The sequence below is a fragment of the Pipistrellus hanaki genome, assembly GCF_964339955.1.
Source record: "Pipistrellus hanaki genome assembly, chromosome: 1".
Taxonomy (NCBI): Eukaryota; Metazoa; Chordata; class Mammalia; order Chiroptera; family Vespertilionidae; genus Pipistrellus; species Pipistrellus hanaki.
The window spans coordinates 26,725,227-26,738,609 of record NC_140503.1 but is presented as its reverse complement, the minus strand read 5'-3'; the positions used below and the strand labels follow the sequence as shown (position 1 = coordinate 26,738,609).

The window sequence follows — 13,383 nt, the reverse complement described above, 5'->3', positions numbered from 1 at the left end:
CCGGAATCGAACCCGGGACCTTTCAGTCCGCAGACCGACGCTCTACCACTGAGCCAAACCGGTTTCGGCAGAACCCGGGATCTTAATGACGATCCTCGCTGTTTCTCCGGCTGGTTTTGTTCTCAAGAGACGCTGCTCCTGGTTGTCCTGGCCTCTTCTCTGGGGCACCGTCTGCAGAAAGGGGGCACCGAGCTCCTCCTCTCACAGCTGGCAGGTGACCAGTCTAATTTAAGGGAGCATTTTCAGAAGGTGGTAGTGGCCCATCACTAGCAAGTGGAAATCCAGAAGGTGCTCACACTCCGGAAGGAAACCATGGGTGCTGGGAGAGCCCAGTGGAAATTCAGAGCAGGGTCCCTGTACCCTCTGACGCATCGACCTCTGACCTCTTCCTTTTAGGCTCTTGTATTGATGGCCCCTTTTGCAGAGAAGTTCCTGAATACAGGATATTCAGCCTGTAGTAGACCTTAGCCCAGTGGTCGGCAAACTACGGCTCGAGAGCCACACGTGGCTCTTTGGCCCCTTGAGTGTGGCTCTTCCACAAAATGCCACGGCCTGGGAGAGTCTGTTTTGAAGAAGTGGCGTTAGAAGAAGTTTAAGTTTAAAAAATGTGGCTTTCAAAAGAAATTCCAGTCGTTGTACTGTTGATATCTGGCTCTGTGGACTGATGAGTTTGCCAACCACGGCCTTAGCCTCACAGGCCACCGATCTTTATTCATCTTTATGGGCCCCACATTGCCCGTAGGAATCACTGAACAAACGTGGGTTGAGCCCTGGCTGCTTTTGCTCAGTGGTTAGAGCATCAGCCCACAGACTAAAGGGTCTTGTGTTCAATTCCCAGCCAAGGGCATGTACCTCGGTTGCAGGCTCAACCCCTGGTCCTGGTTGGGGCGTGTGAGTGTCGATGTGTTGATGTTTATATCTCTCCCCGCTCCTCTCTCCCTTCCACTCTTCCTTTAAATCTCTGAAGATCAGCCAAAACCAGTTTGGCTCAGTGGATAGAGCGTCAGCTTGCGGACTGAAAGGTCCCTGGTTCGATTCCGGTCAAGGACATGTACCTTGGTTGCGGGCACATCCCCATAGAGGGTGTGCAGGAGGCAGCTCATCGATGTTTTTGACTATCTCTTCCTCTCTGTGAAAAATCAATAAAATATATATATTTTTTTAAATCTCTGAAGATCAGCCGAAACTGGTTTGGCAAAATGGATAGAGCGTCGGCTTGGGGACTGAAGGGTCCCGGGTTTGATTCCAGTCAAGGGCATGTACCTTAGTTGCGGGTATGTCCCCCAGTAGGGGGTGTGCAAGAGGCAGCTGATCGATGACTCTCTCTAATCGATGTTTCTAACTCTCTATCTCTCTCCCTTCCTATCTGTACAAAATCAATAAAATATATATTAACAAACAAAACAAAACAAAACAAAAATCTCTGAAGATCAATGGGAAAAAAAATATCCTCGGGTGAGGATTTAAAAAAAAAAAAGTTGGTTGAATTAAATTTAATCTCAACATTTTATCAATTTCTGGTAAAATTCCTAAACTTGCCAGAGCCATCCCAGGTCAAATTTGTTTTCTCTGATGCAGGCCCCAGAGTCTAAAGTCACCTGATAAGTAACTTTGAGTCCTCTTTTCACCATCCAGTCTGCCCAAAGCCCCTTCCTCCGAGGCCTCTCTCTGCCGCCCTGTGGCTGTGCCGGCCCGGGTGGCGGGGGACTTAGGGAGCCCGGAGCCGGGGCCGAGCCGGGCAGTCATTGCCTCTCACGGGCAAAGCAGCGTAGCACGCTGGGTCCTGGTGGGAATCAGGAGAACTGGTTTCACAAGAGTGGCCGTGAGTTGATAACTGTAGCTGGGCGGAGGGTACCTGTGGATTTATGGTGCTGTTCTCCTTATGTGCGTTTGAAGCTTTCCAGAATGAAAAATGAAATAAGTGTTGAGCTTGGTTTTGTCCCGGTCTCATGTCCCTTCTCTCACTCCCGCGTCTGTTTTTGCCATCGAAGCTGTGTGTGTGTGAGGCTAGCCTGGTAGGAGCATGAGACTCCACCGTCACTGCGGAAGCATCTCCATGGAAAGAGGAGGCTCTGTCTGTTGGGAGGTGAGGATTCTTGGCCCAACTCTGCTACGGCCCAGCTCTGTGTCTCCCAGCGAGTCACAGAGGGGATGAGCCTTCTCGTCTGCTCGCTGCCCCGCTTCTGGGAATATGGAGAGGGTAAGGAGAGAAAGATCGCCGGTGGCAGTGCTTTGAGAAGTGAAGGGCCATTCTCTAAATGTACTTCTGCTCGTCCTTGTGCGTCTTCATGGGGAAGTACAAGAGCAAGGTGACTTCGCAGGCGGGATCCAACTCACCGGTATCTCCCCTTAGCACCTCCGGTTTTATAGCTGCTGCTCGGACCCCCTGCTTCTGTGGAAAGAGCCTCCGGGCCTTGTGCTTGTCAGCAGGCATCTTGTTCCAGATGTGTTTCGAAATGCTTAGCTCTCCTCCCATGTGAAGACAAGCCTGGCACGGTGCCAGCCCCCTGGCCAGGACCCCCCCCCCCCCCCCAAAGGCAGGGAGAGGATTAGCAGGCCCCTGACTGGTTCCAAACCATGATGTCAGGAAGATGCTGGCTTGGGGAAAGCACTCCCTCGGTCTAGGTGTGATCTCTGGTGCCGGGGCTAGGCAGAGGCCAAGGATGTGTTTATTTTCTTTCCAGAGGCCCCAGAGATGGCGATCATTTGGGTTTCTACTCTCCTCTGTGGAACCAGAGCCTCAGCTTTGACAATTAATAGGAGGCAATTAAAATCCACCAACCTCTTTCAACACCACAAAACAATTAAGTTTCCCTGCCCCTTGGTTTTACTTGGGTGCTGATTTCTTTAGCCCTGGGCTAGGTGTAAGACGTTCAGATCCCAGGTTCAGATCTATGACCTTTTTTTTTTTTTTTTTTTTTAATCTAAGGAAGAGCAAAAACTCCCTTCAAGGGCAAAGCAAAGCAAGTGCAACGCCTCGGAGCCTTCTCTGGAGGCCCCACAAGTTCTGTTTTGTCTTTCCAGCCAGGTGATCTTCGCTCAGAAGGTCATGTTTTGCTTCCTTTGTCTTCCTGCCCGTTCCTGTTGGTCCGGTCCTCTGAGGTGGGGATGGCTGGGAGGTCACAATGTCGGGATTGTGTGGGGTGACAGTTCCGGCAGCAGCGCGGGGCTGAGATCATACGTCCAGTGTTCCGAGCAGCCCAGAGCCAAAAGCCTTCGGACACCGGACCTGTCAGTGGTTTCATTGTTGGGCCTTTCTCTACGGACCTGTTGGCCCTGTTTTTTAAGTGAGTCTTCGGGACGCGTGGAAAATGCCCGGGTTTATGGAGTTTATGGTGTCGGAATAGTTGAGACCATAAACTGGAAAATCTGGAATATAGGCTCTGCTTAGCGCCAACGATCCTGAAAGATCTTATAAGATATTTCTTTCATCCTTAATAGTCCACCCCACTCTTGGTGAAATCAGAATCTGTCCAGGTTCCCGGGTGGTACAGAGCATAGTGGGTAAAGACAGGGCTTTGGAACGAGGGTCAGCTGTGGACGCTGTGGAAGCCAGCCAGCCTCTCTGTTCCTCAGTGTCCTCAGGTGGGACCGTGGACTGGTGCCCACGCCTAACGCATGGGCTGTGAGCCCTGGAGAGCACACGTGCCTGGCATACAGCAAGGACTCAATAAATGAGTGCTATTTGTGGTATGTAATGGGAGAAAAATACAGAAGTCACGTGTGAGGTGAGAATCGGTGTTGGTGGCTGCCCCTGAGGACAGGCTCTCCGGGGCACCAGGGTAAGAGCAGTATTTGGTGACCGTGCAGGAGGTGGCTGGGTTTTCTGAGGCCATGTGGCTCCTGTAGAAAGGAAAAGGGGGAGGGGAGGTGTTAACAAAATAGTAAATTTGCATTACGGAAAATTCCAGGCATGTATCAAGTAGAGAGACCAGTATAAAGAACCCTCATAGACCCGTCACTCAGCTTCAAAAACGAACATTTGGATGCCCCTGTCTAGTGTGGCTCAGTGGGTTGAGCGCAGTCCTGTGCACCAAGAGGTCACTGGTTTGATTCACAGTCAGGGCTGCAGGCTCAATCCCCAATGGAGGGCATGCAAGAGGCAGATAATTGATGCCTCTCTTTCTCTCTCTCCCTCTCCCTCTCCCTCTCCCTCTCCCTCTCCCTCTCCCTCTCCCTCTCCCTCTCCCTCTCCCTCTCCCTCTCCCCTCCCTCTCTACCCTTCCCCTCTCTCTAAAATAAAACATTTTTTTAAAAATTAACATTTTGATAAATCTTATTTCATGTATCTCCCTTCCCACCACTCTTCACCCCCTCCATGAATGGTCTAAAGCAAATTACAGACATTATCATTGTAACTATAAATCATGTATTTCTAAACAGATGACATTTTAAAAATGCCAACCTAAAAAAACGAACTATCATTCTTTAAAATCACCTAATACTTGCGTTATCATATGTCATGGTTTGGGAAAGGCCAAGTTTACGCTGGTTGCCAAACATAACTATTAGTAGCTTTAGAAGGGTTTTTGGTGTGTTTTTTAGTCCCGCGGTGGCTCTGTCTTCCAGCCTTTCTCTCCTTTGTGCTCACCTGTGCCTGCATCTCCTCTCTTGTGTGCACACATACATCCTTCATTTTCTCATTCCAACTTAGTTTATCTTCTCTGAAAGATGTTCAGGGGCCCTAGCTGGTTTGGCTCAGTGGATAGAGCATCGGCCTGCGGACTGAAGGGTCCTGGGTTCGATTCCGGTCAAGGGCATGTACCTTGGTTGTGGACACATTCCCATTGGGAGGTGTGCAGGAAGCAGCTTATCAATGTTTCTCTCCCATCAATGTTTCTGACTCTCTATCCCTCTCCCTTCCTCTCTGTAAAAAATCAATAAAAATATATTTATTTTAAAAAAGAAAAAGATGTTCAGGGGACCTCTGGGTAAATTCCCCTGACTGGAGAAGTTATAGGTGTCATCTACTTGATTTGTTCTGAATTTGTGTAAAGGGTTTTCCAAAGATTTGTGGCTTTCTCCAGCAGCTGCAGCAAAAATATCTACCATTTTCTGGTCTTCATTTCATAACTTAAAGGAAAGAATGGGAATCTGTTCCAGAGCAGAACATTCCATGACAACAACTGACAAAATCCCAGCCAAATAGAACAGTTAAGGAAATTCAAAGCATTACCTTTTCTTTCCATGTGTCCCCATCTGAAATTACATAGCTATGGTAGAACCAGGACTAACCTGAAAAACAGAGTTTTGCCTTCAGTTAGCTGATTGAGCTCAACACCCCCCTCATACACCTCCACATTCGGCCCCATTTCCATGCTCCTGTTTCTCTGAATACCGATTAGCTATTGTGACTGCATTGTAATGTTGCAGTTAGACTTTCTTGAAAACTGCAAATATAATACAAGAGACCTCTGTTATTTATCTTTGCATCTCCGGTGCTTAGAACATGTCTGGCACATACATGCTTGTTGAATGGCTAAAATCTTGTTACATGAAATTATTGAATGAAAAATGAACAAGCCCCACGATTCACTTTTGCAAAAAGGATACTAGGTTCTTGTTTTGGGTTCTTGGGTTTTGTGATCCCCGAAGTTGCTCAACTGACTTATGGTAAGATGTGATGCACTGAGCTAACGACGGGGCCATGGGACAGAGGGACAGGGGCTAACTTACCTCCCCAGCTCTGTTTCCTCCGTCCTCCTCTGGTCGCCTCTCCGCCTTTCCCCACCTAACCCTTCCTCCCACACTTATTGGTCATTTCCTCTCTGTGTGCTGGTTCTCAGGGGTCCCTGAATATCCAGAAGTCGATTCCATCATGGCTGAGCCCAAGGTAGAGGCCCGGACCAGCATGGACTGGCAGAAACGCTACCTGGCGCTGGAAACCCAGCTTGTGCGGTTCCGCCTGCAAGCCAGCAAGATACGGGAGCTGCTTTCTGACAAGGTGAGTTCTGGAGGCCAGAGAGCTGCCTGCCCTCACCGCGGAGGTCCGAGTCAGAGAGGCCAGCGTCAGAGGGCGAGAGTTGGGGAGGCTGATCTTCCTTTTAGCGAGGGGAGGGGGGGATATTTTATTTATCTATTTTTAATTGAAATATATTTGACATAACATTGTGTAATTTAAGGTGTTCGGCATGTTAGTTTGACACATTTATATATTGTAATATGATTGCCATCATGGTGCTGATTAGAAGCTCTATCACATTATACAACTGTCATTTCTTTTCAGTGGTTGGAATAATTAAGTTCTAGTCTCGGAGCAAGTTTGATGATTATAATGCAACTAGAGGCCCAGTGCACAAAATTCATGCACTGGTAGGGTCCCTAGCGGCTGCCGGCTGCCAGCTGGGTACTCCCTCCCCACCCCCTTCCCCCGTTTGCCTGCTGCCACTGCCTGCCAGGGCCTCCCTCCCTTCCCCTAGCCAGCCCCGCGCCCTGGTTGAACTCTGGTCAAGGGGACAATTTGCATACTATGCTTTCATTATATAGGATAGGATACTGTGGTCTGCATTCACTATTCTGTGCATTTGATCCTTAGGGCTTACTTACTACTCATTGCAGGAAGGTGAGCTTTGAATAAGATGTTTTTCACACATGCAAAAGGAAACCACCCGAGGTAGTTGTTGGTTGTTGTTTTTTAAGACCAAAATCAAAGCAGTGTTGTAATCTATCACCTGGCATTCTTCCCTGCTCTGCTTCTTCGCAGGGCACACCAAGGAAGTGACACGGATCTTGGTTCTCTGTCACCCTGAGTCACATGTGGCTGCAGTGAAGGTTCTAATATTCTCTTCACATCTCTTCAGTGGTGGGGAGGGGGAGGTTTTAGGAGAGAAGACTGGAAACCTCCATCCTGCTGCTCACCCTTTACTGAGCATAGGAGCCGAGGAAGGCAGCTTGCTTTCCTGGTGACAAGGACGCAGGCTTTGGAGCCAGACTTACCTGGGCCACTTACTGGCCCTGTGACCCTGAGCAAGTCCCTTCACCTCTATGGCAGGGGCACAAATGTCTGCCTGTTGGAGTTATTTTGAGAATTTTACCAGATCATATATACAAAGGTTCTGGCATAGAATAGGTTTAAATGGGTACAATTATTTATCTTTACAGACTTGGGTGGGCTGGGCTGGGAAAGTGACCGCCATTTATAATGTTTCTATGGGAAGATATATTCTAAATGGCTGAGGTTTTGTTTTTTTGTGTTTATTTGTTTTTGTTGTTCTTATTGACTTTAGAGAGAGAGAGGGAGGGAAAGGGAGAGAGAGATTGAAACATCTATGAGAGAGAATTATGTATTGACTGCCTCTGGCATGCCCTTTACTGGGGACCAAGCTGGCAACCCATGCATGTGTGGGAATCGAACCGGGGACCTCTAGGTACATGGGCCAGCATTCAGCCAACTGAGTCACACTGGCCGGGTTAAATGGCTGATTCTTTGGAGCATAACCCATCTAGCGAATAGACTCCTGCACTTAAATATATATATAAAGTCTTAATTGAATCAACCATTTTCTTTATAGTTTTGTTGATAGTATCCATCTGCTGAGCAAACCCTTCTTCCATAGCATAGAAGTAAAATTCACCCCGCCCTTCTCCAAGGAATGTCAAAGTCTCGATGAGTAAGCGACCTGTGTTCGGAATAGGCCCGTGACCTGGAGCCCGGGAAGATAAGTTTCTGGCGTCACCTCGACCTTTTCATTGCTGAGGGGAGTGGCTCTGGACTAGCCAGGACTAGAACTCGTGAACCTTGGGCCTGTTGGCATTGCCATCTCGTTCGGCTTTGCAGAACAGGTTGGCAGGGTTCCTATGGGGATGGTTCAGGCGCTGCAAACATAAAGGATAGAATCCGACACCGCAGGGAACAGGAAGCAGGCCCTGGACAGGTGGTTCTCTGGACCCTTGTGCCAGAAACCTGGCGTGCCTGTGAAGCAGATGCATTCCTGGGCCCCACCCCAACCCTCCTGACCCACGTCTCCTTGTTCGTTTGCATCTTTTAACAAGCTTCCCGAAACTGGTTTCAACACTGCAAAGCTAGAAAACCTTGCCTTAGGTTACGGTTATTGGGAAAGGTGTGTGAGGGAAGGCAAGGATCAGTGGGGATCAGCCAGCGGGTCTAAGCACATCTCAGAGGGAAGAGACCTCCTTTTGGTTATATGGACAACAAATAACCTAAAAAGTGGCCCTTTCGAGACACCTGGGCACACTGCATTAAACGTTTAAACTACCCTTCTCAGTTTGAAGTCGCACACTGAAAAAAGGGGAACTCTCAGCGGGCAAAATAAAGAGGAAAAACCCACGTGGGACTCCAACTCTGGCAGCTGAGTGGGATGGGGTGTGTGACTGGCCTCCTGAGTCATGAAAGGCTTGAGGCTTCAGTCTTGGCATCTGTGGAGATAGCAGTGCGGTCTGGCCATGTGGGAGCTGGGCCTGACACCGAACCTTCCCTGTGAAGTCAGGCCTGTTAAAGGGCTTTACCCTAAGGAAAAGGTGGCAAAGGAAACATCCACCTGCCCACGGAGATGGGAGATGGCAGGAGTGTCTCATACGTAGCCACAGCTCTGGGGGAAAAAAAAAAAAAAAAAAAAGGCCCTGAGAACCTGATGATACTGGTTTAACATTAGAATGTATACTATCTGTGTGACTTAGGAACCCTAAGACCTGGGCTATAGGTACCCCTGAGAGACCTTGTAGAAACAGACACAGAATCCCCATTGGGGCAGGGGAGCCTCAGAGAAGATGAATATATGATCTAAAATGACTAAATATGGAGAGACTTATGTACAGTGAGTCAGAGTCCACATATACAATAAACAACTGGACTAGACCCTACCCCCAAGAACTAATAATAATAGAACTGTTGGCAAGATACTGTAAATAAATGAGTTCAAAATATTGAAGACATAATGAAGTAATTGAAAACATGAGACAAGAATAAGACACTCTCCAAAAAGAGCAGGTAGACTTTAAAAAGAATCCAGTAGAACTGCTAGAAGTGAAAACATTTTTCATGGAAATTAAATGTTCAGTAGGTAGCCCTCACTGGGTATCTCATTGGTTCGAGGGTCGCCCTGATACACCAAATTTGTGGGCTCGATCCCTGGTCGGGTACGTAAAGGAATCAACCAATGAGAGTGGGTGGATAAGTGGAGCAGCAGATTGATGTTTCTCTCTCTCTCTCTCTACCTCCTTTCCTCTCTCTCTCTCAAATTGAGGAAAAGAGTTTTAAATAAATAAATGTTCAGTGTATAGATAAACACCAGATTAGACACCACTGAGGACAGACTTAATGAATGGAAATACGGACCTGAGGAAATTGTGCGGAATGTCGCACAGAGAGGTAAAGAAGGAGAGGCTGAGACATGGATGCTGGAATGACAGGATCCTATATAAGATTTCAGAAGTGGAAAAGAGAGTGAAGGAGAGCCAATACTTAAAGAAATAATGGCTTAAAAATTTCCAAACTTGATTCAGGAAGCAGAATGAGGGTAAGTGAGATAATTTTTTTAAAGCCATGCCTACTGTATTAGCTAGATCGTAGTTTGCTGTAAGAATGAACCCAAAATAGCAATGGCTTAAGCAAGACAGATGCTTATTTCTTTCTCATGTAGTACCTCAGACAGAAGCAGTCTAGTTCCAGGGTGGTACCTGCTGCATGTTTGAAGGTGGTTTATCCTGGTGTCCACCAGCCCCTTCCTTTTAAGTGCATGACCTGGAGGTTGCATTCATCCTTCCTTCATATCCCATTGGTAAAAACTCGGTTACCCAGCCGCAGGGAGCTTGGACAGTATAGAGTTTTTCTGGCTAACCATGCGCTCTGCTAAGTTGGAAGTTCTATTTATATGAGAGAAAAGAGAACAGACAGGGAGCAGAGCTGGGGAACAATTAGCAGTCTGTATCTAGAATAATAGTAATAACAAATGGATTATATAATTTTCAAATCAGCTGAGCAGGGAAATGGGATAAAGGAAGTCTATTAAATCTAGGCAGGGAGAGGAAAAAAAGTTCAGAAAAAAGAGGAGTAAATGACACAAAATGGAAAAGTAGAAATAAATCCAGATATATTGGTCACAAGGAGACATATACAAGAATGAGTATTGCATCACTGATGCATGAAAAATTGAAAATATTATAAATGTCTACCAAAAGGGATGGTTAAATATATTGAGTGCATTTGTACAATGGGATATAATACTGCAGTTCAGAATAAATCAAGTGAGCTACATGTGTAAGGTCAATAAATCTCAAAAACCAGCATTGAACAAAAAAAGTCCAAAGAAACCCTAGTTCCCTAGTTGGTTTGGCTCAGTGGATAGAGCGTTGGCTGCAGACCGAAAGGTCCCGGGTTTGATTCCTGTCAAGGGCACATGCCCAGGTTTTGGGTTCAATCCTCAGTAGGGGGTGTGCAGGAGGCAGCCGATCAATGATTCTCCCTCATCATTGATATTTCTATCTCTCTCTCTCCCTCTCCCTCTCTGAAATCAATAAAAATATATTTTTTAAAAGTCCAAAGGATATAGATATGTGTGTGTGTGTGTGTGTGCGCACATATATACTATATATGTGTGTGTGTGTGTGTGTGTGTATATAATATATATACATACTAGAGGCCCGGTGCATGAAAGTTGTGCATGGGTAGGGTTCGTAGGCCTAGCCGGCAATCAGGGCCAATAGGAGCCTTCTGGCTGCCCTAGGGCCTTCCTTTGTTCCACGACACTCCCTGGTGGTCAGCGCACATCATAGCAAATGGTTGAATTCCCAGTTGGTCAAACTCCCGAGGGGCCAATTTGCATATTAGCCTTTTATTATATAGGATATACATATAAAATGTATATGTTTTAAAATATGCAGAATAGCAGTGTCTGTTGTTCAGGGGTATAGATGAACGGTAAATGTCAGAGGAGAGGAGCAGCACTGGGGAGAAGCCCACAGAAGGCCTCGGCTATCTGTAGTGGTCCATTTCTGAAAAACATTTCTGGCAAAAATGAAAATCTGACAAAGCAGAATGGTGGATACATGCTCTTTTTTAAAAAACTGATTTGCTGCATGTTTCTGTTGGCCTGAAATGTTTCATGATAAGACATCTTTTTTTGAGTACATATAGACCACTCATCCCTAAGTGCATAAATTATTGTTCATCTGTGTTTACTAAATAATTAGCCTCATTCTGAAAGTCAAAGAAAGCACAGCTATCAGATCATTATATCAGAAGAACAAGGACACTTGTTAAGTGTTCGTCATGTGTATTTTGACAAATGGTCACACAGTGGGTTTTGTCATGCTTTATGTAAACTATGTGTGAGCTTAATATTCTCATTAATAAAGCTGAATTGAATTTGAAAAGGGAGAGATGCTTGAAGTGTCCCCACTCCCCAGGGGCCTTACACCATCTTTCATGAATATCATCTTTCTCCACAGCTCCTTGGGTCTGGGTAGGTTGAACTTTCATATCAGCCTCTTCTCTTCCTGGCTGTTTTTGGTCATCATCTAACTAGAATGCCTTCCCATAAAAATGCTGGGGCTCGGAGTGTGACTTGGGTATAGAAAGGGGAAGCATGCAGACACAGGGCAGAAGAGACCAGGCGGTGGGATGGGAGAGGGGAGAAAGGTATCTTGAGTAGGGTTCATGGGCTTGGGAGACATAAGGAAGGAAGAGGGCTGAGACTTCAGGAAGAAGTGTTGAACCTCTTGGCAGGAATCCCTCCTCCCTCCCTCCCTTCCTTAAATTGATTTCAGAGGGAAAGGGAGAGGGAGAGAGTTAGAAACATCAATGATGAGAGCGAATCATTGATTGGCTGCCTCCTGCACGTCCCCTGCTGGGGACTGAGCCCACAATCCAGGCATGAGCCCTTGACCAGAATCAAACCCGGGACCCTTCAGTCCACAGGCCGATGTTCTATCCACTGAACCAAACCAGTTAGGGCTTGGCAGTAATTCTTAAGGCTATAAACACCATGTTGCTCAGTGTTGGGCCTGTCACCTACAGTCATCCCCAACCCAGTAGGACAGGTTCAGCAGCTCCCTAGAGCTTTTCCACACTGCACCAAGGTAAGTTTCAAATCCCAGGAAGAGATGCTTAGGTTTACCTGGGCACTTCCTACTGAGGCTGAGCCCAGGTCCTGTCTGTCCCTCCTCCCAGAAGTTGCTTGTCAGTCATCATCAGTCCCTACCTGCACCTGCTGAGCCAGGTCAGCGGGTTCCTCTGGCCAGCCTCTCACTAGTCTGCCCCTCCACCTCTCCACACACTCACCTGCGTGGACAGGAAGCAGAGCTGGATGACTGGTGGCCGCTCACTCACTGCGGCTGTCCTGCAGGACCGGCCAAGCCTGGGTGTTTCCCAGGGGACTCGCCCTGCCTGGGCTCAGATGCCGCCCATTGGCTGCTCGGGCCTGGAAACATGCCCTTCCTCCTTTCCCACACAGCCTCCTCGTACCTGACTTCCTCTTGCAGAACTGCCAGTCCACACACAGGGTAGGTAATCTGTGCCCAACATAAATGTTTTTAAAGAAAAAGTGTCCAGGCTGCCAGATGATCCCTCCCCCAGGGGTGAGAGGAGAGGAAGGGTGAGCAAGGAGACGGTAGTAAACTTTGTTTCTGCTGTTAGACCTCTCAGGGTCTGGTGTGCTGCCTTCACGAACACCCAGGCTGCCAGGGCCACCCCTTCCGGAGCTGGATGAATTGGGGGTTCTCTTTCCATCCAGGACAGGAGTCAAGGGAAGGGCTAAGGTCCAAGGTTCGCATTTGCCCTGCTCCCCAGGAGGCATGTCCCCAGTCCTCTGCCCCATGTGCCAGAGAAGTCACAGAGGCGGTCAGATCCATTTAAAACTGGGAAACTGGAGCCAAAACCAGTTTGGCTCAGTGGATAGAGCATCAGCCTGGGGACTGAAGGGTCCAGGTTTCGATTCTGGTCAAGGGCATGCACCTTGGTGGGGAGTGTGCAAGAGGCAGCTGATCGATGTTTCTCTCTCATCAATGTTTAAATATCTCTCTCCCTTCCTCTCTGTAAAAAATCAATGAAATATATATGTTTTAAAAAGAATAAATAATAAGATAATTTTCATTTTTTAGCATATTTTTAATGAGCAGCTTTTTCCCAAGTCCCGTTTCAGTGGAACCATGTACTCTTCCTGTTTTCTAGAATCCCTTACTAATTTCATCAACCAAGGTTTGGAAATACAGGCACTCAGCTTTATATTTATACATCAACAATCTGTAACTCGGGGGTTTTAAAAAACACACGTATAAATGGTTCAGTTTCCTTAAACAGAAGAACAATGAACATTGCTCCCCCCCCTCAGACTGTGGATTATACAGAATCAGCGATTCAGTTCAGGCACCCGTGTTGCAATGTATGGCTAGAACACGGGGCCAGAAAAGCATCCGTCACTACCTCAG

At 47.2% G+C, this 13,383-nt stretch overlaps 1 protein-coding gene and 1 long non-coding RNA gene across 4 annotated transcripts in view; one reads left to right on the top strand and one right to left on the bottom strand.

The window, feature by feature from the left end:
• Positions 1–13,383, top strand: part of PLEKHH1 (pleckstrin homology, MyTH4 and FERM domain containing H1) — a 71,310-nt gene that overhangs the window by 21,763 nt on the left and 36,164 nt on the right. For all 3 annotated transcript variants that reach the window (XM_084866314.1, XM_084866313.1, XM_084866312.1), the window contains exon 2: positions 5,787–5,944. In XM_084866314.1, coding sequence (XP_084722440.1) covers positions 5,819–5,944 — 126 coding nt within the window. In that variant the 5' untranslated portion in view covers positions 5,787–5,818. The remainder of the gene's footprint in view (positions 1–5,786; positions 5,945–13,383) is intronic.
• On the bottom strand, positions 2,701–12,413 carry LOC311613475. Its single transcript, XR_014793465.1, has 3 exons — positions 12,239–12,413; positions 5,177–5,235; positions 2,701–3,843 (listed from the first exon to the last, which is right to left on the bottom strand). It is a non-coding gene; the product is annotated as an uncharacterized lncRNA (long non-coding RNA).